The sequence below is a fragment of the Bos mutus genome, chromosome 13 (genome assembly GCF_027580195.1).
Source record: "Bos mutus isolate GX-2022 chromosome 13, NWIPB_WYAK_1.1, whole genome shotgun sequence".
NCBI classification, from domain to species: domain Eukaryota; kingdom Metazoa; phylum Chordata; class Mammalia; order Artiodactyla; family Bovidae; genus Bos; species Bos mutus.
Window position 1 is genome coordinate 71,757,706 of NC_091629.1, and position 24,434 is coordinate 71,782,139.

General features: G+C 46.4%; 1 protein-coding gene across 5 annotated transcripts in view; it reads left to right on the forward strand.

The window, feature by feature from the left end:
• KIF16B (kinesin family member 16B) overlaps positions 1–24,434 on the forward strand; it is a 306,272-nt gene that overhangs the window by 153,657 nt on the left and 128,181 nt on the right. For all 5 annotated transcript variants that reach the window (XM_070381955.1, XM_070381956.1, XM_070381958.1 and 2 more), the window contains exons 14-17: positions 3–54; positions 1,596–1,733; positions 18,799–18,881; positions 21,830–21,918. In XM_070381955.1, the coding sequence (XP_070238056.1) occupies positions 3–54; positions 1,596–1,733; positions 18,799–18,881; positions 21,830–21,918 (362 nt within the window). The remainder of the gene's footprint in view (positions 1–2; positions 55–1,595; positions 1,734–18,798; positions 18,882–21,829; positions 21,919–24,434) is intronic.

The window sequence follows — 24,434 nt, forward strand, 5'->3', positions numbered from 1 at the left end:
AGGAAGGTCAGACACATGTTGGCAGAGAAGATGCTTCGACAGAACAAGATATCGGTGAGAATCTTTATCAGCTTCCTCTCCCCAGTGGTTTTTAAGAAATCATTTAATGAACTTGCTTTTGAATGACTGACTTTGAAGTAATTATAAAAAAGAAAACATTTCAAATGCAGCATTGATCAGAATGTGTATTTCCATAATTTTGAACTCAGCTCAAATGACCAACACCGAACACTTAGTTTAGTGAATAGAATGGAGCTGCGAATCCTCTCCCCATGCCCCACAGGCTTTCTGTCCTCAGCCACATCTTTCAAGTGGGCTTTCTTTACACCACTCGGCTCTTGTCGCAGTGGAGATATCCTAACAGGTACAGATAAAAGATACAAGATCCTTTAACGGGAAATTCTTCGCACACAGGCGAGGACAGAAAGCAGGGTACACACATGCCCAGCGTTCACACACACAGAGCAGCACTTCCTGGCTTTTCCCACAGTCTCTGTGAGGTACCCGGCTAACCCGTGCTTTAACCCCTGAGCCCAGTGAGGTCTTGCCAGGCTTTATAGAGTAAATTGGAGCGTGCATGTGGTGATGGTGGACTGTGTGTGTGTGTGGTGGAGGGGCAAGGTGGGGATTGGCAGGGGAAGAATTGTATCTTTTCAGCTGGCTTTTAGAAATGCTGGCAGTGAACTTGCTTTCTTGCCCAGTGTAAGCTGTTAATCAAGTCTACACGTATTTACTGTTTATCGTGAACTTGGGAGAGCTGGGAACCAATTCCTGGAAGTCTCTGGGTGAAACTAGGCATCAGGCCTCTTCTTCTCACCGTTAAGTTATGTGTTGACAAGTTACGTGTTGACCTTAGGGTTTGCTGTACGTGATGCTGAGTGCCCAGCACATGTGTTTTCTGTGAACAGAAAAGTTCTGTTCACAGTGCAGGTCTGTGGAGCATAGTGGAAGCTGTTTGGTTTGTGCTTCTGAGCAGCTGGCCAGGAACTGCGCCTGAAATTGTGTAGGTTTGTGTGACCGGGGTTTGTGTCTGTGCCTGGCCACGTGTCACCAGGAGGGTGGTTGGGTGGGAGTAGGTAGCCCTTGGCAGCCACACGCTCTGAGAGGTCTGTGGAGGTCAAGTTCACCTCAGGATTTCTGGAGACTTCTTGGGCCTCCCAAGATTCATGCCCTCCCACGTTCACCTTTCACCTTTGATCTGTGCTCCTGGAATGCAATGTCGGTAAGAGTGGAGGCCACAGTAAGTCTTTGAACCATGGGGCCATCTGTCCCTTCCATTTTACTGGGACCTTCGGGTACTGGAGGAGGAAGTTATTTAGACTCGAGCAAAGCGTGTCAGTGGTAATCAGCTAAGTCACGTTACTCAGCTGTTTTTTCCCTGAAGGTGAAATCCTTTGTTTCAGGTGAGATCCAGACCCACTGAGTGACATGCAAAAGCTTGTTCTGTCAGTTGATGCTGTGAACTCCTGAGTTCAGTTTTCTCACTAAACATAAGTGTTCCCCTCACAGTTCAAACTGAGAAAATAAAGGAAGGTTGGGAATCATTGCACCAGGTACCAATGTACATATTTTCTTCCTTTGTTTTCCCGTCTCAGTTCTTCACGGCCTCGACTTGGAGAGTGAGCACTGCATCTTTGAGAATGTTGGGGGGACGGTGACTCTGATCCCCCTGAGTGGGTCCCAGTGCTCTGTGAACGGTGTTCAGATCACGGAGGCCACACACCTCAATCAAGGTATTGGCTTTTGGTTCTCAATCTTTGTACATGTGTTTTCTTAAAAACAAGTTGGTTAGGTAAGGGGAATGTGTGCATCCTAGGACTAATTACTGTTCAGGTATAAAAAGGATGGAGACTGTTGGCTTCATCAGACTCTTCTCTGTTTTGCTGGAGTATTTCTTTATAAAATGCCCGTTGTCTTGTTGAGTTAAACTTCTGTGTTGTGGCTTAAAAGTTACTGCTGCAATGAAACTAATGACTTTAAAGGAATTTATTAAGTTAAAAAAAGTGCCCTTCAAGTGCAAGTCCTTAACACGATTGCTTCTTTTAATAATTTTATTACCTTATTTATATTCTTTTTATGACCAATTGTAACTATAACACACAGGATCTTGTATAAAATATTTTTTAATTTTGAAGTAATTTCTGTATTACAGAAAGTTTGCAAGGACTTTTTCAGGACATTTGAGAGTTAATTGCTCAGGGTCCCTGAGTACTTCAGTGTGTTTCCTTCAAGCAGTGGTGGTCTTGTACATAATTCCAAGGCAGCCGTCCAAACAGAGGAAGGAACAGGTGCGTCCCCACCGCCTGACTTCAGACACCCTTTGAGCTTGGCTGTTTGTCCCAACAGTGTCCGTTACTCTGTTGCCACGTCTCTCTCGTCTCCTTCAGTCTGGACACGTTCCTTGGTCTTTCCTTGACTTTTATGACTATGGCAGTTTTGAAAACTGCAGGTCAGATACGCTGTGGGCTGTCCTGCATAAATGTAGAATTTATCTGATGGTTCCTTGTGATTTGACTACTACCATTTTTTGACAGGAACATCAGAGGAATGATGCTGCACTTTTCTCACGTCTTGTTACCTGGTTTCTCTTTGTCGCGTCACTGAGGGTATTCATGTTGATCATTTAATTAAGGAGCAGGATGCTAGGCTTCTTCACTGTAAAGTTAATCTTCCCCCCTTTCTAGTTAATAAGGATATCAGGAAGGTACTTCAGAATCGTAAATATTCTGTTCTGTGTCCTACTTGCGCCCTCTGGTTTTGAATCAGTTGGGTTTTTTTGAGGAGGGGAGGTGGTCTGATTTAATTGTTATTCCGATGGCTGCCATGTGGTGATTTTCTTCTTTGTACACTTATCAGTTGGCTTTTTACTGTAAGAAAGAGCTTTCTTTTATTGCTATTTATTTGTTCATTTATTTAAATCAGTAAAGTTATATGTGTTGCTATTTTATTGGTGAGTTTGGTCATTTTCTATTATTGCTTATTTTGATGCCCAAATTGTCCTGGATTTGGCCAGTGGGAATTCTTTCAAGTTGTTTTTTGTGTTCTTTTGGTTTGTCCCCATTGTCTGTGATTAGTTCTGTACTTTCTGACAAATGAGGTATTCCAGGCTCATCTTTCACTTTCCTGGAATCAGCCAGTTCTGCTTCCTTTTAGTGGAGAGTGGGATTTAAAAACCAAGATCTGGGCACTAGATGTGCTCATTGAAGTATTGCTGCTCACATCAGAGTTAGGAAAAATATGTATGTGTGTATAACATATACAACTACACTTCTCTATCTGTTTATATTGATACATTGAAATATCTGTATTTCAGTACCTGTATTTCTAACCAGGAGTTCATACCCAATACCTCTAATTCCAACCCAGTACCATAGAATTCTTTCTAGTTTTCTCCTTTTTCTTATTTGTAGCCCCTTTTTTGACGGTGATGAACTAGACTCCTGTTATGTAACCGGCATCCCATCACTTCTGCCCTCTCCTCATTCTAGGACCCTTCTCTTCTTGCTCAGGCTGTGACGCCCCATGCTGGGCCACCGGTGCCCTCACCCTTCTGGGGCAGACACAGCTTCCTCACCTCACGCTGAAACTGCCTTCCTTTCCCAGTCTGATGCTTGCTCTGTCCGGCCCTGTCTAATTGCTTTCGTACTAAACTTTGCAAGAAGGAGAGGAAGAAAGACGTCGACATGATATCTTAAGCTCTTTTTGGTATATTATACATAGTTTTTATAGTTAGTTTTTCATGCTTACATACTATATCTGTGATATAGGAATTGTACGGATGGGGTCTGGAAAGCATGTAGTTTATTGGTGTTAGTGAAGTTATACAATAAATCAGTTGCAAGGAGTTATCTTAGAAGCAGAGTACATGGAGCATGGACGAAGTGATCACGCTTTCTTAGGAAGTACAGAGAGTCCATTGGAGACATTCTAAAACCCGCTGATGGAGCACCCGCCCATGGACCATCTCCAAATCATCCACCCATTCATCTAACCATTGATGTCTCCATCACTTTTCACTCTCAGTATTTTTCAGTTTCAAGGCTAATTGAGCTTGGAAGACAGCTGATGCCCTGGAACTGGCCAGGAAGGCAGGAGTAGTTGACCAGCCCAAACAGAGGACGAGTGAGAGCCTGGTGATCATCACCAAAGCAGCATTCCCTGCTCTTTTGCAGCCAGGACAATGGCCCTGGCAATAAGGGCAGTACTGCTTGCCAGGCAGCACTGTTAATCATGTGAGAAGCTGTCTCTGCCCTGGGCTCAGGAAGTCACCATAACTGGCTGGCAGACAAAACGTCACCGTGTAAGGCTCTTCAGTGGCAGCCCCTGCCCGGGAACACACAGGCCCGCGTGTGAACAGCAGGGCTAACTAGAGGGCACCCAGTTGACAGATGACCCCGCAAATGAATTCTGTAACTGGATCTGGACCACAGCCAGACCACCTGGCTGTCCTCTGTCAGGGCCTTAGGACCTCAGGGGAGGGTCCTGCTGCTGTTGCTTCAGGCAGCGGGGTGGTGCAGGGGTCATGATGAGAGGCGAGGATGTGTCTCCATGTCGTGCAGAGACCTCTGTGCTGGCTGCGTCTCCCTCAGTTGGGTCAGAGGGAGGTGCCCTTGTGACGATGATGGCGTTGACTGTTACAGAATTTTATGAGCAACTTGTACTGGTTTTCAGTATCCTTGTTAATGCATGAGTGCACCTCTGGAATCATTTTGAAATATCTCATGCTTTTGAGGTTCACTGGTGTATAAAGTGTAGACCTAATTTAATTTTTCCCCACATTGGTATACCATTAGCATAAACCTTCCCACCACCTCCCTTATGAAGAAACTTAGTTTACCAAAAATAAAAAGTCATGTCTGTTTCTTGGCTCTCTACTCTGTTCCAGGACTCTTGTGTTTCTACTTTTGTGCTTATATCACACAGTCTAAATGCTTGTTGTGTTATGTTGCTGCTGTTACCCAGTTGCTAAGCTGTGTCCAGCTCTTTGTGACCCCATGGACTGCAGCACGCCAGGCTTCCCTATCTTCTTCTCTCTCTCAGAGTCTGCTCAGATGCATGTTCATTGAGTTGGGGGTGCTATCTAACCATCTCATCCTCTGCTGCCCCTTCTCCTTTTGCCTTCAATCTTTCCAGCATCAGGGTCTTTTCAAATGAGTCAGCTCTTTGCATCAAGTGGCCAAAGTATTGGAGTTTCAGCTTCATCATCAGTTCTACAATACTTATATATTATATTATAATACGCTATAATTTCTGTTTTTATCTGGGTAGTTTTTCTGCTATTCATGCCTCTTAATTTTTTCAAAGAAATTTTAGAATTGTTTTGTTGTACTAAAATGTCCTTTGAGAAGTTAAGATTCTAATTTCATTCAGTTTGCTCACATCTAAAAAAAATGTATTTCCATCTTGACACTTGGGTTTATTCACTATGCCTCTTCTCATATTTGAATTTTCATCTATTTTCTCCAATAAAATTGAAGATTTTTAATTTATGTGCTTGTTGAACTGTGTTTATTCATGTATACAAAATTCTGAACGTAGCTGTATACATTAACTGCTCAAAAACAGAAAGGAAAAAACCCTTTCTTATATTTATTCTATAATCATCTGTTTCGATCATTTTGGGCACAAAGGGCCTTTGAAGATATTGATTTAAAACTGGGTGGAAAAGAGGCCCACAGAATTCTGTTGTCTGGCTCCAGGACTTCTGAGTGCATTGCTCTTCCAGATGCAGCCTGGTGTGTCTGTGGAATCACTCACAGGGAGTTAGAGAAGGAGTTATAGTTGAGATTGGTTTGGGGACATTCTTTAGCATGAGCAGTGCTTGAATACAAATAGCCCACAGATGTCGGTGTCAACTGCTGGATCTACCTGGCTGTGTTTTCCGGCCATCAGGCAGTCTCCTCCTGTGCATTCCCTGCTCCAGTCGTGTTTCCCTGGAGCATCTAGAACTTATAGCACCCACAGTCCTGGCCATTGGATGCTGAGAAGGCTGCTGAGCAACCTAATGAAATTCCAGTGACCACCTGCCATGTTATGGGTTAGTCTCTTGTGGATTTTCCTGGAAGCTGACTGTTATGTGTAATGATATTTTTGTGAGAAAATGATTCCAGAGTTCTAAACGACGTATTGAAAAAGGGACTTTTAGAGCATATCTTGTTTCATATGTGAACAGCCTAAAATTTAGTGTTTTGTATTGGAGTTACCTTCCTCATCCCGTAAAAATTACTAGCTTATTCATTTAGTTCATGGAAATGGCTTATAATTCCATTGTTGTTCAGTCATTAAGTCATGTCCAGCTCTTTGTGACCCCATGGACCAGAGCACGCCAAGCTTCCAAGTGAGCTCATGTTCTCGTCCACTGAGTCCGGGATGCTATCTAATAGCGTTATTCCTTCATCATTCCATTGCCGTCTGTTTACGTAGTGATGATTATGTCTCTGGTTCTCTTGTGGAATGGAGCATGGAAGGTAAATAATAAATATCTCCTGTGCAGTGTTTTCATTAAGTGATTTTAAAATCTTAAAACTTATAAAGTCCATCTGAAAAATATGCCTATTCGAGTTTTAGGAATGGCTAGAACTAAATTTTTGAACTTTGCATGGAAGCTACGACATGTCCAAGGAAAGTAGGAGTCCTAATTGGCATTTAAGGTTAACTTGAATTGTCAGGACTATCTTCCCCTTTGGGCACTCTTAATTGTTTTATTACCCTGGTGGCATGGTTTTCAGACCTGATGGGCTGAGTTCCTCTGGAATTCTACTCTGTTGCTCAGCAGCTTTCTCAGTGTGGATGTTAATGAAATTGACAGAGAAATGCTAAAGCATTAAAACACAGTGCATTAAATATAAATGCCATAGTAGGTCTTAGGGCAGAGAAACGTAAGCTGACTTTATGTTTCAGGGCATTACAGAAGAGAGGTAAAATGGTAACTTAAAAAAAAAAACCCTGCACACTTTAAGACTGTAAGATCCCTTCAAGGGAAAAACGTGTACTTTTCTTTGGAAAAGTAAGGGTTAGAATTCTCCATTTAAATTTTCTTGAAAAAAATTTTTTTTTCGAAGATTACTAAAGTAAGAACTGGAACATGTTTTTTAAACAGAGAAAATATTATATATTGTTTGTGGTTACAAAACATATAGCAAAAATGATATGAATGAGACACATGCCTACTTCTTCAAAAATTTTGTTGAAGTATAGTTGACTTACACTATTGTGTTTAATTTCTGCTATGCAGCAAAGTGACTCAGTTATACATATGTGTTCTTTTACATATTCTCTTCCATTATGGTTTGTCACAGGATATTGAATATAGTTCTCTGTGTTCCACAGTTGGGCCTTGTTATTTATCCATTCAGTAATCCCAAGCTCCCACGCCATCCCTCCTTTACTCCCCTCTCCCTTGGCAACCACAAGTCTGTTCTTTATGCCGTGAGTCTGTCTCCATTTCATACATATGTTCATTTGTGTAGTATTTTAGATTCTACATCTAAGTGATATCATTTGGTATTTGTTTTTCTCTAGGTCCATCCATGTTACTGCAAATACATTATTTCATTCTTTTTAATGGCTGAGTGATATTCCATTCTATGTATGTACCACATCTCCTAGTTATCTGTTCACCTGTCGATGGATATTTAGATTGCTTCCACGTCCTGGGTATTGTAGCTGGTGCTGCTATGAACGTTGGGTGCATGTACCTTTTAGAATTGTGGCTTTGTCTGGGTATATACCCAGGGTGGGATTGCTGGATCTTATGGACACATGCCTATTTTAGAATAGTATTAATCTTTGGAGAGAAGTGAGGAGGGGCTTAATCAGGCAGAAATTCAGGAGCATGTTCAGCTATAAGATTTTATTTTTAAAGAAAAACCAAACTCCTCAAAAGGTATATGCACTTTATTAAAACCTAATAATAACAGGAACATAGATTAAAAACAGCAGGGTATTCATACTCCAAAAACTACCTTGGCTTTTTTACTCATGAAGTCATTTTTTTAAAAATTAAAAAAAATTTTTTTTCATGAAACTGTTTTTTTTCCCTAATTTTATTTTATTTTTAAACTTTACATAATTGTATTAGTTTTGCCAAATATCAAAATGAATCTGCCATAGGATGGGGAACACATGAAACTATTTTTAAGTAAAGGTATCAAGAACAGAGACTGCAGATATTAAAATATAACATGATTTAACTGTATTAACTCTGCATTTGACTGGATTTATGGTTCACTAGCAGCTTCCTATCTTTTTACCAGTCTCTAGTGTATTGTTGGGCTTCCCTTGTAACTCAGTTGGTAAAGAATCCACCTACAATGCAGGAGACCCGGGTTCGATTCCTGGGTTGGGAAGGTCCCCTGGAGAAGGAAATGGCGACCCACTCCAGTATTCTTGCCTGGAGAATCCCGTGGACTGTATGTAGCCTGCCAGGCTCTTCTGTCCATGGGGTCGCAAGAGTCGGACACGACTTAGTGTCTAAACCACCACCACCAGTATATTGCTGGTGCTTGCATGCTCAGTCACTCAATCATGTCCAACTCTCTGTGACTCTGTGGACTGTAACCTGCCAGGCTCCTCTGTCCATGAGATTTCCCAGGCAAGAATACTGTAGTAGGTTGCCATTTTCTTTCAGGGAATCTTCTCAACTTAGGGATTGAACACACGTCTCCTACCTTGCAGATTCTGTATTACTGAGCCATGTGGGAAGCCCCAGTAAATATTGCTGATACTTGGTATTTAAATGTCTCTTTCATTAGTATATTAGTATTCATTTGGAAATGTGCTGGTTAGGCTGTGCCATTAAAAAGCACATCATGTAGTAATTCCCATTTCCTTATAAAAATTACCTAATACACTTGTGAATGTCAAGTAACGCTAAGTCACTTCAGTCGTGTCCGACTCTGTGCGACCCCCTAGACGGCAGCCCACCAGGCTCCCCCATCCCTGAGGTTCTCCAGGCAAGAACAACTAGTAGGAGATTTATCTGTGTTTAGCAGATTGTCACCATTGGCAGGGGAAATTTTTTTACCTGTATCGGTCAACTGCCTTAACTTCATTCAGATTGCATAAATAGTAGTTCCTCTGCCTTAATAACAGGAATGTTTTAATCTGGTAAAGTCATTAGAAAGAAACGTATTTGCTAATACTCTGAAAAGTAACTGTGATGACATGTATATTGTATATGTCTAGGACTCTGCACCTGAAGCTTTTCGCCTCTTTCTTGGGTCCCTCTAGGGACAGTGGTGGGATTTGCAGCGTCGCATCTAACCTTGCTCTTCAGTGGATGTGTTCTATGAAGTGTAGTTTCTCTCACTCCCATGATTCCATAGAAAGAGGAGGCCTTTGCCAGAGAATAAAGGATGCATTGACTCAGGTGTCTAATCCCTGGGCCTTGAGTTGTTTTTGATAGAGTCTCAGATCTTAGTTTTTTTTTTTCCATTTTTTCATATGTTTAATATGAAATGTACAAAAACCAAATGAGGTATCATTAAAAATGTATTTCAACGTTTGTCTTAGAATTGCTAGGAACTGTTCTTTCTTACTTTAATTATTTTTTTTTCTTTTTACTCCAGTATGTATATATTAAAGGTGATCGTTGCTGAACGTAGTGAATTTTCCATTCAGCAGCAGTGGACTCCGCTCATCTGGCTGGTTTGTCAGAGCCATTGCTCGCTCACCTCTCCTGTGAGCAGTGCTGCAGCAAGTCCGTCCAGGGACTTCACCCTTCAGTGCATTTGAATGTGCCATGCTTCAGCGCCAAAATGTACTGGCATGTATTCCAGCTCTTGGAGGGAGCAGGTGGAGTGGAACTCAGGAGCCTTGATAGCATTCTCATCTGCCGAAGGGCTGCTATGAATTTTCAATGACAAATTACAAAAGAATTTTAGTGCAACTAGAAAGGGAGATGAATTTTCAAGCAGTTTAGCCAAGCTGTCTGGAGAACAGAAGAGACCTTCCACACTTCACAAAAAGCCAGCAGATCACACTGTCTCATCTCCCCTTCAACTCCCTTGCCCTTGCCCTTAAGCTGTCATTAGACATCTTCCTCTAATTGGAGATCCGCAAAGCTGACACCTGTCACTTGCATGTGTATGATTACTTCAGGAGAGACTGTTGAGCATCAGAAACCTAACTATTCTTAAAGACTATACCCAAAGCCAGCAGTTTTAGTGTGTCCCCAGATCAGCACGGTCAGCATTACCTGGGGGGGGGAGCCTTTCAAAATGCAATTTCCTAGGCCCCATCGCTGACCCACCCAATCAGAACATCTGGAGATGGGCCAAGCAATCTAGATTCTTTTGACCCCACAAGTCCTACAGGTGACTCTGATGCACACTCTAGAATGAAGACCAAGGGTGACCACACATTCTTGCCCCAGGCTTTGGCCCAGGAGACAACCATATGTCAGTTTCTTTAAACCCTTCTCTTCTCCTGTCTGCATCTTTACATTTATTATTCGTGATCTCTCACAACTGAGGTGGAGGGTGCTGCTCCACGATGGGCAGAACCAAAACTTGTCCTCTAGAGCAGCTTCAGACTGATGAGAAAGGACAGATTTACCCAAAGCTGAGTTCCGAAATGAATGAATTTGTCATAATGGTCCTTGGTGAAAAGTGACTTAGATATACTTGGCCAAAGTGTCTAATGAAGAATTATCTAAAGGCTGGAAAGTGGGTGAGGTGGGGAGCAGAGTAGCGGGAGACCAAGTAACCTTGGCTGCTGAGTCGTGGCAGATTTGTAGCATTCCCAGATCCCAGGCTGGTGGCATGGATTTTCTGCAGAAGGTGCTCACCAGTCAGGGCAACAAGAACGTATTCATGGAGGTGAAGGACAGCCCAGTTTTTATGTAGTCCAGAGGAGGCTTGAGGGTGAGCCGTAAAGAAAAGGAGTTGATGCAGTTAGGAGACCGTCCGTGTTGAGGGAGAGGGGAGAAGAGGGCATTTTGGAAGGAAGGCTAGAATATGGACAGCTTGGTGGGTGTTGGAAGCAAGAGCTGAATAGTTGAGATTGTTACTGACAGAGTAAGCTGTATTGCTGGTAACAGAGTATGAGCTACCAGGTATGAATGGAAAGAAAATGGCAGTCAGCCCTTTGTATGTGGTTTTGCATCCCAGTGAATCCAGCCAACAACTGCAGATTAAAACTATTCAGGGAAAAAGTTCCAGAAAGCAAAACTTCAAATTTTCCATGCTCTGGCGGTTATTTACATATCATTTACATTGTATTTACAACTATTTACATAGCATTTACATTCTGTTAGATATTCTAAGTAAGCTGGAGTAGTTTAAAGTGTACAGGAGGCTGTGTGTAGGTATATGCAGGTACTAGGCCCTTCTACATAGTGACTTAGCAGCAGCAGCAGCAGGCCCTTCTACATAAGGGACTTGAGTGTCCTGGACACTGGTCTCCCTGGGGGTGGGAGGAGGCGATGATCTGGACAAACCCTTCTGGATACTGAAGGGCCACTGTGCTGAGAGTTTGACCACTTAGTGTACTATCTTCCATTCAGTGCTGCAGAATCTAATATTTTCTTGTCTACTGTATCTCCCCCGAGGCTTTAAGAGGAAAAGATTCATCTCCCACTCACCCCACACCCACGCACATGCAACTGAAAATGGCTTTGGCGGGGATGGGACTGGCACATCTTGAAATTTTATAAAGCTCCACACTAAACCTGTGTACACAGTTGGAGCAAATGATCCTTGTTGATTATTTGGCTAGCAATCTCAATAATGAAGACCAAAAATCAGTTTTCTTTATTCTCCAGAGTCCCAGAATATAATTTGCAATTTTCACTTCACCAGAAGTGAACAAGGGGCTTCCCTGATAGCTCAGTTGGTAAAGTATCCGCCTGCAATGCAGGAGACCCTGGTGTGATTTCTGGGTCAGGAAGATCCCCTAGAGAAGGGATAGGCCACCCACTCTAGTATTCTTGGGCTTCCCTTGTGGCTCAGCTGGTAAAGAATCCACCTGCAATGTGGGAGATCTAGGTTTGATCCCTGGGTTGGGAAGATCCTCTGGAGAAGGGAAAGGCTACCCACTCCAGTATTCTGGCGTGGAGAATTCCATGGACAGTCGATGAGGTCTCAAAGAGTCCAACACAACTGAGTGACGAAGTAAAAAAAATAAAGTAAAAAAGTGGTTTATCTAAAGCAGCAGGTTGCAAATCCACATTTGAATATAAACATTGAAAAGGAGAGTACAGGGCCCAGGTGGCTGTTTGGTAAGGTGTCACATGCATTTACATCCTTCACAAATGCTAATGGGCCATCTGATGACAAGCTTTATACCTGCTATGTTTGATGCCCAGTGCAAGGCACTCACCTGAGCCAGCTGTCAGGCCCAAGCCATGTGACCTGTAAGAATGTGTTAGTGTTCATGTAAAAATTTCGTACCCTCCACCAGCACCATGACAAATCTTAAGTCTTCCCTGTCTTGCTGTCCAAAACCACCTTTGAGATAGAGGGAAATTGCTATATTTCAGGTGTCTTAAAAGCTAGTGTCACAAGAGTCCCAGACCTAGGACATATTATGTCAATGTTCTTAAGTATTGGCACGTGTTAGTGGACATTAGACTCTGTCAGGTGATGGACAGGGAGGCCTGATGTGCTGCGATTCATGGGGTCGCAGAGTAGGACATGACTGAGCAACTGAACTGAAATGAACTGAGGTCCCCTAATTGGTGCTGTCATCTTAACTTATTTTAGCGTTAAGTGTTTTAAAGATCCTTTATATGACTTAAAATTATCATACACAAGGAAAGTTTCTTTTAGCTTGAACTAGGAAATGAGAGCTTCACCTGTTCTACCTCACTCAACTTTTCATGTGATACCATTCCAGAAAATTTTTCCAGACAAGAGCTTTGCTTTTCTTTTTTTTATCTTTAAACTTTTTAAAAATTTATTTTTAATTGGAGGGTAATTGCTTTACCGTATTGTGTTGGTTTCTGCTATACAACACTGTGAATCAGCCGTAAGAATACACATATCCCTTGCCCCTTGAGCCTCCCTCCCACCCCCTCATCGCACCCTGCTTTTCTGACTGTTGTATGGAAAATGAAAACTTGTCCTTCATTGAGAGTGGTTGTGCAAGGCCTTATATTGTGTGTATACTGGGGAGGAAGTTGCTGAGGAGGGGCTTTCAGAACTAGGATTAAATGCAGAATTTGGAGCCCTGAAGCACAGTTTCAAATGGTCCCCTGTTTTTTTTGGCCAGGAAGCTCATATTACATTTGACCTTGCCCTTTTGGGAATACAGTTGTCTTATGTGTTTTTATTAATGGTAACTTAGAATGAAATAATTCAAACACCATCGCCTCAGAAATATTTATTTGACACCTTTTGATTTCAAACAGTTGATTTATTTGGGCTGTAGCAGAATTAGAAAAATCTCACATGAAATTTGAGGACTGTAATTAATAGTGATATTAGTGATTATTATCACAACACTCCTTAGAAATCAGTAGAAATGTTTATGTGATTAATTTTTTTCAGCGTGCCTGAAATATTAAGATGGAAAATCTCCTATGAAGTCTTGTTCAGTGGTTTCATTCACAGGAGATGTCAGTAAAGCTGTTTTTTCTGTTAATGAGGGTCTTTGTCTACCTTTTATAATGTTGTTTTTGCTCCATCCCCTTTTAAGACTACCTGGGATTTGTCTGTCCTCAAGTATTTAACAGGATCTCAAGGGATCTCAAAGATGCCATCATATATTTCAAGGAGGTTTAGCTACACTCTGAACATGCAAATTAAGTGCATCACAGAAAGTCCATCTGCTGTGATTAATCGCATTAACCTCAGATGAAGGAGTCAATCACAGTTAGAAAATTTGAGATCTAGAAGGAAGTGTTGAGGACTTGATGAGGGCCCTGAGCCCTTGAGGGTTTACTGCAGGCAGAACACAGGCGCTGGGTCTCTTACGAAGGCCTTGCACACCAGTCACTCTCATCCATTCCTTTGTTGCCTCTTTCCCTTCAGCTTTTTGCTTTTTAAATATACTCACAAGTCTCCTTTAAACAAAAATATCCCATGGGATCTGTCATCTCCCTGCTCCAGCCAGCATGAACTCTCTTTCTCTTCATACACAGACAACTTCTTTTTCTCTTTCTGTTTTGTTTTATTGAAGTGTAGTTGATTGATGGGTCAAGTAAACAGAAGAATACACAAACTTCTTGAATGAGTTGTGTGCTCGGGAGACCCCGACCATGACTTCCCTGGCTTCTGAGGTTTTCCTTCTCCCCCTCTGATGACCCTTCTCTGTTCACTGTAGGGGTTCATCCTCTTCTACTCAGCTGTTAAAAGCTGAGTTCCTTTAGGTACTCGGCATTGGGCTCTCTTGATTCCCACCTTTCTGTCCTCTCCCCAGGTGACTTTCCCACAGCTGTGGCTTCCTTTATTAGAGATGACTCAAATATAGAGAGAGATGTAGCACACTCTCATGCACACACATATATGCACATGTGTGTGTACACATTCCTACCTAGTATCTGTAGAGATGCATGTGTTTATATGTACACGTGTATATGCACAGATCTTAGATAGAGATATACATATGTATGTGTGTGTAGCCATCTGTCTGTATATTTTGAGGTCTGTATCTCATGTAATTTTTTTTGGTTATTGTTAGGATTAAAAAGCAATTCTTAACTTTCTAAATTTCTTCATTTCCATCATTTAACAGAATGTACTTGACAAAAACCAGGGGTTCTTTCAAAAGTATACTTGCCAGCATCAGGAAAACATCTTAAAATATTCTATATTTCAGCACAGAACACCAGATTATCAAAAATACGCATGAGTAGTCAAGGCTATGGTTTTTCCTGTAGTCATGTATGGATGTGAGAGTTGGACTGTGAAGAAGGCTGAGCACTGAAGAATTGATGCTTTTGAACTGTGGTGTTGGAGAAGACTCTTGAGAGTCCCTTGGACTGCAAGGAGATCCAACCAGTCTATTCTGAAGGAGATCAGCCCTGGGATTACTTTGGAAGGAATGATGCTAAAGCTGAAACTCCAGTACTTTGGCCACCTCATACGAAGAGTTGACTCATTGGAAAAGACTCTGATGCTGGGAGGGATTGGGGGCAGGAGGAGAAGGGGACGACAGAGGATGAGATGGCTGGATGGCATCACTGACTCGATGGACGTGAGTCTGGGTGAACTCCGGGAGTTGGTGATGGACAGGGAGGCTTGGCGTGCTGCGATTCATGGGGTTGCAAAGAGTCGGACACGACTGAGCGACTGATCTGATCTGATCTGATGTGTGTATATATGTGTATATATGTATATGAGTAAGTAGGTATGAAGGTGGGTAGGTTGGTAGATGGACAGATTGAGAGAGCTCCCAGCGTTTCTTCTGGAGCTTCACGCCCTTCTACCTGCAAAAGGCATCTCAAATTCATTATGTCTAAAACCAAACTCAGTATTTCTGCCCCAACCCAAGCTTGATCCTTTTCAGGTGTTCTCATTCAGTGTGAACAGCTCCCCAGCCAAGAGCCGTCTTCCTCACCAGCATGAGTCCTGGCCATGTTATCTCCGGGTGTCTCCCAGTCTGCTCATTTCCCTTCCTTTTATGCCTCCCTCTCACCCAGTGCTGAGCCACCAGCATCTTTGACCCAGACAGCTGCAATAGTCACCTGCCTTGTTTATCTACATCTCCTCTTGCTCTCTGGTTCATTTTTCAAACAGTAGGAAGAGTTGGAATTGAAACTCAAGTCCAGTCACGTGATGCTGCTGTTGCACAAGGGCCTTCAGGTCTTCCTGTTGCTTGGACATGAAATCCAAGGCGCCTCACTGTGTGCTGAGGGACTCCGCGTGCCCTGTCCCTCCCTGCCTCTCAAGTCTCATCTTGGGCAGTACTGTCCTCGGTTTCTGCTTCTGTGTCTCCCATCATCATCGTCTGTTCCTGTCTCTGCTGCATTTGCTCTCCTGTGCCCCCCCCACCGCCGCCCCACCCCGCGCTTGTCTGAGGCACCGCCTCCCGCAGGGCATCCTTCCTAACCTCTCCTTGCACCCCGCTCCGTTCTCAGGTGCCCCATGAGCCCGAGGCAGCGCCTCGCTCCTTCGATTGCGGCTCTGCGTTTGCTGGTGAAGTTGTTTGCTACGGGACCTCTGTCTCCTTATTTACAAGCTCCCTGAGGACAAGGCGTGTGTCTAACTCGTTCCTCTTTGCATCCTCACCCCTAGTGCTTGTCACAGTGATGAGCACAGTAAGTACCCACTCAGTATCTGTTGAGTGAATGGATGCACAGCGGCATCTTGTAAGAAGGAAGCACTGCCAGTAGGTTTGTTCCGGAAAGGAATATAGTGGAGGAAAGAGAAGGGACCAGCCTTAACGGAGTCCCTTTTACGTGCCAAGCAGTTTTTACACATTATGTGGATGGAAGCAAGGAACAGTCACCGGTGGTTTTGTTTTCTTTTATAACTCCTCAAAGAGATTTTTATGTGTATTTCATGCACATACATGGGTGGCAAGATTATTTTCATTCATTTAATACAATATGAAATATGTCTCTGAGATACTATCCTATTTTTCCATTAACATATTTTAGCAATTTTCAACTTGCATGGCTGGACATTTGATTAACAGGAAAAAAAAATTCGATTAGAGGTAATTAACACCTCAAATGAGATTGCCTTATTAATCTCTAATGTCACTTTAAGAGCATTAAATACACATATATCCTGGGCACGGCTGTTTGATTTTTGACTTTCTGTGTGGCACACAGTTTTGAGTCCCAGTCATAAAAGGCACGGGAAACACCTTTCTTCATTATGGTTATGGTGCCTTTCCATAATTGGGAAATATATGAATCCAGTTTTATGTGAGGAAGATAAGCAGATTGTTGGGTGGATAATATCCACTGCTGCCCTTCTGAGTCTCCCCAAACTGTATCCTTCTGCTCTTGGCTCCATTTCTGCTAAATAACAGTAGTCACCAGAACCAGTACTTTGGTTACTCCCTTGGTTATGATCCAAACCCATTAGGTTTTAACTGTATTGGATTTGAAGCTCCTTTGAGATTCTGAGACAGTATGTGAAGTAGGCATATGGATATGCTGGTCTGAAGCTCCAGAGTGGCCATGTGGGATATTGATGCTACCTTCAGAGTCCAGGGGGAGCTGGTACCCAATAGACACTGATGGCTGTGGCCAACCAGAAGTCACGTGCCCTGTCCAGGGGAGGCAGCCGGCAGCAGCCCAGTGACAGTACTGACCTCCTGACACCAGATCCCCTAATTTTTGAAGGGAAGCCAGAAACTCAGACTTTGATTTGAGAACTGTGGAGTTTTCACTGTTGATTTTTTTTTTTTTTAATTTAAATTTGCATGGGGCACACAAAACACATCCAGGACCTGAATTTTTTTCTCTGACCTTTGTGTTGCAAATTCTTTATCCTGGCTGCTAGTTCTCTGTGGTCTCTTTCTACCTCATCTGTCCAATATGGGTTCTTGCTGCTATTTCACATGCCCTGTGTTTTGGCTGGACTTGACTGTCCTTTCTCCAGTCTCAGGAGACCTATCTCTGGTCTCAGGCCTAGCCCCTCTCCCTGGTCAACCTCACGTGGGCACCTCTCTTGTTCTCTGCTTGTCCTGTGAGACCCAGCAGAGGACCTCGATGCCAGAGTCTGTCTCCCCATCCTGCACCGTGATGAACTCATCTCTTTGATCCTTCATGGTTGAAGACTCCTCATACAAATGTCTTATCTTCACACATATGTTGCCTTCATTTTCAGGGCACAGGTTGAACATGGGGTCTGTTCTGAAGGCTTAATAGACTCTCAGGTGTGATATGTGCTTGTGTGCTAAGTTGCTTCAGTCATGTCCAACTCTGGGCAACCTATGGACTGTAGCCCACCAGGCTCCTCTGTCCATGGGATTCTCCAGGCAAGAATCCTGGAGTGGGTTGCCACGCCCTACTTCAGGTGATCTTCCCAACCCAGGGATCTAACCTGGGTTAGATCTTATGACTCCTGCATTGATTGGCGGGTGGGACCAACTCAGATAGTGCATCTTTTAACTGCTTCCAGGGACGGGGAGTTCACTGCTTCCTGTGACATCTGGGCAAGCTTTGGACAGCTCTGACCTTAGAAAGTGCCTTTTTGCTTATTGGCTTAGTCAAGCTGAAAGTTGTCTCCGCACCTAATGATTTTGTCACCCTTGTGCATTTACATTCCATCCTTCTTCCCTTTGTACAGTTTGGAGCCTTGTCAGTCAGAAGGAGCCCTTCTTGTGTGTCTAATGTAGCCATTTCAGTTTTAACAGGATTTTCACAAGGAGCAGCGTCTTTACAGGAAATAGACGCTCCACGTGCACGTTTTCTTTCCTGTCAAATTCTGAGGGAGATGTTAGTAACAGCGGCCTGTGCTCTGGCAGTTTCACTGTGTTTTTTCTTTTGAAAGCACCATCTTTTGAGGTTTTTGCTTCATTGGCATTAATAAACATTTCCTAAATTGGTGACCCTAGGCTTTGTTTGCTTTCCCAACATCTCTTTGGTGAACTGCTTTCTGTTTTTCTTCTCAACAGTCAAAAGTCTAATTATTTGTATATTAAGTTTTGAATCTTGTATGATTTTGTAGTACTTAAACCCCTCACTTCTGCCCTGGGTGACATAAATATTGTGACACTTGGCTGTAAAAAATAAAAGCATTTGAAGGTTTAGAATTGGCTGGTGTAAGCAGACTTTTGGGATGAAAGCCTCCTCTCATTCCTGGGAATCCCATCTCAGCCGTGGAATTCCATGTTAGAGTGTCCTCCGCTGACCAGGTTGCTCACTGTAAACTCATTGCTATTTCTGTGTGTTCTTAGGTGCCATGATCCTCTTGGGAAGAACCAACATGTTTCGTTTTAACCACCCAAAGGAGGCCGCCAAGCTCAGGGAGAAGAGGAAGGTGAGCAGCGTGGAATCCCAGGGAGTCAGGTCCACTCTGGGGGGAGCTGGGGGTGGGGGAAGAGGGGTCTCCGCTTTGGCTCTAGCAATTAGACTTCCTGGGGCAGGAACCAGCCCGCAATCTGGATTGACTCCAGGGAGTTGGTTTCCCCGCGGACGGTGGGCTGGTGGAGTAGAATAGTGAGAGAGGTACCGCATGGGAGGAGACAGGCGGCTCTCCAGCCTCCTCTTAGGCCCTGCGTCCCCATCCCCCGAAAGGGGGTGGACACCCTCTCACATTAAGTGGAGGGTGCCCTCCACTCGGGAGTGTCTGTTTTAAGAGTTACTTCCAGATCAGAATCACTTTCATCTAAAACTTTGCTCACTGCTTATTTTCATTCCCAGTAAGTTGGATTTTGATCGGGCTGTGAAACAGAGAAGGGGTGAGTTTAGGACAGGTGAACACCTGGAAGAGATTGCAGCTTGTTTGATGGGGACGTCCAGGGGCGCTTGAAGCGCTAGATGGGGATGTGGGCCAAGGAGCAGAGAGGGAAGGGAAGGGGTGAGAGGGAGAGACTCTGTCTAGCTCTAGTGCACCGTGCTGAGCTTAGATGGAGGAAGAGAATCAAGTCAGAGCAGAGATGTCTGTGTGGCAGGCACCGTGCGGAGCCTCCCTGTGAACCACTTTGTGTCCACAGAGGCCGTTGGTGCCCCCAAGTCACAGACGAGTGAGAGGAGAGACTAAGACTGGCCTGTCTTGTGGCCAGCAAGTGGGGATCAGGGACTTGAGCCCTGAATGCCGGCCCAGATGTGTTAGCCCCTCACACGGGGTGTCAGCCCCCCACCCCGAGTCACATGGCCCCTCACACGGCGTGTCAGCCCCCCACACCAAGTCACATGGCCCCTCACACGGGGTGTCAGCCCCCCACCCCGAGTCACAGCCCCTCACACAGGGTGTCAGCCCCCCACACCGAGTCACACGGCCCCTCACACGGGGCATCAGCCCCCAGCCCTGAGTCATTTATTCCTCACACAGGGTGTCAGCCCCCCACACCGAGTCACACGGCCCCTCACACGGGGCATCAGCCCCCAACCCCGAGTCACACCCCCTCACACAGGGTGTCAGCCCCCTGCCCTGAGTCACAGCCCCTCACACAGGGTGTCAGCCCCCCGCCCCGAGTCACAGCCACTCACACAGGGTGTCAGCCCCCCGCCCCAAGTCACAGCCCGTCACACAGGGTGTCGGCCCCCCACCCCAAGTCACACCCCCTCACACAGGGCGTCAGCCCCCCGCCCCGAGTCACAGCCCCTCACACAGGGCGTCAGCCCCCCACCCCGAGTCACAGCCCCTCACACAGGGTTTCAGCCCCCCGCCCCGAGTCACACAGCCCCTCACACAGGGTTTCAGCCCCCCGCCCTGAGTCACACAGCCCTTCACGCAGGGTTTCAGCCCCGTGCCCCGAGTCACAGCCCCTCACGCAGGGTGTCAGCCCCGCCCGAGTCACAGCCCTCACACAGGGTTTCAGCCCGTGCCCAGTCACAGCCCCTCACGCAGGGGGTTTCAGCCCCGTGCCCCGAGTCACAGCCCCTCACGCAGGGTTTCAGCCCCGTGCCCCGAGTCACAGCCCCTCACGCAGGGTTTCAGCCCCGTGCCCCGAGTCACAGCCCCTCACGCAGGGTTTCAGGTGCCCCAGTCACAGCCCTCACGCAGGGTTTCAGCCCCGTGCCCGAGTCACAGCCCCTCACGCAGGGTTTCAGCCCCCCGCCCCGAGTCACAGCCCCTCACGCAGGGTTTCAGCCCCGTGCCCCGAGTCACAGCCCCTCACGCAGGGTTTCAGCCCCGTGCCCCGAGTCACAGCCCCTCACGCAGGGTTTCAGCCCCGTGCCCCGAGTCACAGCCCCTCACGCAGGGTTTCAGCCCCGTGCCCCGAGTCACAGCCCCTCACGCAGGGGTTTCAGCCCGTGCCCCGAGTCACAGCCCCTCACGCAGGGTTTCAGCCCCGTGCCCGAGTCACAGCCCCTCACGCAGGGTTTCAGCCCCGTGCCCCGAGTCACAGCCCCTCACGCAGGGTTTCAGCCCCGTGCCCCGAGTCACTCAGTCCCTCACCCGTGGTGTCAGCCCCCCGCCCCGAGTCACTCATTCCTCACCCAGGGTTGTCAGCTCCCCTCCCTGAGTCACAGCCCCTCACATGGGGTTTCACGCCCCACCCGAGTCACAGCCCCTCACACAGGGTGTCAGCCCCCCGCCCTGAGTCCCACGGCCCCTCACACAGGGTGTCAGCCCCCCGCCCTGAGTCCCACAGCCCCTCACATGAGGCGTCGGCTCCCCGCCCCAAGTCTCTCAGCCCCGCGCCTCAGCCTGCTTTTCCAGGACTGCCGGGTCCCCAGTGACCTAGGTGGGAATAACCAGAAAGCGCAGTCCCCACCCCAGCCTTCTGTGGGCCGCTGCTTCCAGCCTCTGAGCCTCCTGTCTGCTCAGCCCAGGTCTCCCTGGAGGGCCCTTTGGGGACCCCGTTGCAGGGAGGAGAGGGAAGGAAGCAGGCCTGCCCGTAACCTTCTGTGGGAGCAGAGCACAGCGTTCGCTCTCCTGGTCTCCCTCCTCCTCCCCGTCCCTCTTTGTCACTCATTGGGTGTGGGTGCTGCTGCCAGGGCCCTACTCCTGCCAGAGCATGGGTGTGCCAGGGATGCCAGGATACCCTCTTCCCTGGATGCAACAGCAGGTCAGGGAACCCCTCGGGGCTGAGTGGCTCCGGTGCGGGGGTGAGACCCTGCTAGTCTTAGTGGGTGGCTTGGGTTCCGGATAGACCCCGGGCCTGGCTGCCGCAGCTTCCGTCCTCAGAGGGCGCAGTTGTGTGTGGGCTCCAGGGGGTGCTGGGCCCCTCACTGCCTCTCCCAGGAGAGAGGCGTGCGCACAGAGCACGGCCTTCTCCTGCCGCTGAGGTAACCGCTCTGCCCTGTGTCTGCTCTTAGAGCGGCCTTCTGTCCTCTCTCAGCTTGTCCATGAGTGACCTGTCCAAGTCCCGCGAGAACCTCTCCGCCGTCATGCTGTACAACCCAGGGTGAGTGGACAGCAGCTTCGCCTTCCCTGGGGTCGTCCCTGTGGTTGTGTTTGCTCTGTTGACCCCATTAAAGTCACTTACTTAAGGAAAAAATCAGGTAAATAAAGCTTCTGCAGTCAACCCTCCTTTATCACATCAGCCATAGCGATTTTTCAGGTTCCTTTCCAGTGCTCACTGTGTATGAGTATCCTATTATGAGGATAATCAGCATTGGGAAGGCTCATCACGGCTTCCTTGTCTTCATAGCAGTCTAATATTTAGAGCTGACACTTGGATCACTCAGTGCACAATCCCTTTGGCTCAGGTACTTCCACTTGATTTTGTAACTGTGGTGTAATCTCAGAATCAGCTTTGGTTCTTAGGGCTTCAGATGCCCAGGGAGTCATGTTCACTCCTTCCAGGCTCTAGGAGATCACTGAGACCACACACGGTGGTGGTTTAAATGGACTTGGTGGTGGTGACCTTGAGCAGTTAGCTTAATTGCCCGAGTCCTCCATGGTTCCATTCACAAAACCGTCACGAAAATGCCTCAAAACAGAGAAGTGGATGGAAGGACTTTGGGGTCCTTGCCAGGCGTGTGAGAGTCCATAATTTTATCTTTCCTGCAAGGAGAATCTCGTGTAAAATGGTGGAGGTAAATCTCATAGCTAAATGTGTTAAAATTGACAACACTGCCATCTTCCGGAACTGATGGTCCATTGGTCGTCACTGTCCCAGGCACTGTCCTGAGTGCCTCGCCTTCGTCAGCTCCTGTATGTCACAGTGACTCTCTCTCACACACGTAGAGAGTTCATACAGGTTTGCTCGCTACAGTTTCAGGGTCAGAGCCATGGTGTGAGCCCAGGTCGGCCTGATTCCCAGCCTGTGCTCTGACTCTGTTCCTATCTGCCTTTCCCTACGTGGGGCACGGTTTCCCACCTGGGAACCGGTTCCATGGCCCATTGCCCCCAGCTCAGCACTTCTCATAAAGTGTAAATACCTCGTCCCCCAGCTCAGGTCAGTCCTCCTGTTTGTGGACAGTAGACACGCCTGTAAGGACTTTCTTCACTGTTGTAGGAGTTTAAAGCTGGGAGGGGGCCTTCAGTCATGTTTCTGGATTCTTCTTTCTCTCGGCAAGCAGACTGAAGCCCAGGTCTGGTTAGTAGACCACTGGCTGCAGACTCCTGGGCCCCTCTCTCCTTGCAGAACTCCTGTACGTGCACACAGGCCGGTCCCTTCTGTCAGCTCTTGCCAGCACCGTTCATGAAGCCTTTCCATCTTATGACAGGGTTACTGAGAAGAGTTGTGCTTGTTTAGGTAAATCTGTCTTGGACTAACCCTTGGTGATTGGTAAGACCCCTGAAACATGAGAACAGTCTCAGAGCAGCTGGGTTATTGGTTCTAGGGAAGCTCGTCAGGTTGTCGGTCTTTAATTCCTCCCTGTGGTTTTAGCAGCAGCTTTCTACCATGACTGAGACTGCGTCTTTCACATGCTCACTTTATTTGTGTTTAATGTAACACACAGGTGTTTAGGGTTGTCTTCAATTTAAGAAGCACGTTCCCATCTGTTCAGTGTTGTGGGGCTGCTTGAATCTTCGGGAGTATGTAGCGTGTTTACACGGGTGGATTCATCTCCCCGCTTGGAACCCATTTCCTGTCCCAGGATTCAGGTACCAGCTTCGTTGTGCTTGATGGTGGCGGCTTCGACTCTGGGTAGGCTTGACAGTAACACGTGACTGTTCCATGCCTCTGAAAACAGAAAGTGATCTGCATTCAGCCTGAGCTCTGGGACGCAGTGTTGCCAGCTGTGGGCCCCGCTCTCCCAGGCCTTACAGATGGATCTCCTCCAAACGCAGGAGACGATGCTGTTCTCTTAAAAGTGATGCTGTTTTGTTGTTGTTCGCTTGTATTTAAGCTAAAGTGGTTTTTCGCAATGTCTTTGAAATGTAGGTCAGAATGTAGCAGCTTCACGCTCAGAACTTTTCAGTGATTTTTCCTGGTCTGAAACCTAAGATCCCAGGCCTGGGTGAACCTCCCCACCCTGTTGACAGCTCAGCTCTCCATCATCCATGCTGGACCCCACCCCACCCTCCCCCCCTTGCTCTGGGCACCAGCTGTTCCATTTTGGGTCCCGCTTCGTCGCTCAGACTGCCCTGGACCAGTCATGCTAGTCCCAGAGCCTGGTGTGCCTTTGGTGGTGCTGTCTGCCCATCCTTGAGGCGCAGTACACGCGGACTCCTCTGGATGCTGTTCCTAACTGCCTCCTCCCACGGCTTTCTCACAGCTCATCGCTCCATCTCTGGCAGCCTTGTCTTGTTCTTTGTGATGCGCACTTGTCTGTCAGCAGGTCCTTTTTCTCAGCCCCTCCTGAGAAGCAGGCATGGTTCTCCCCTTGGGGACACAGTTCCCAGTAAGAGCCCTGGTGGGCTTACAGGTCGCTCCAGGGGAGCAGCCATCACAGGTCGTTTATGAATAAGGGTAGAAAATGAAAATGAGATGAAAGTAGACTGCCTCGGGCAGTCCTAGATGGAGTGGTC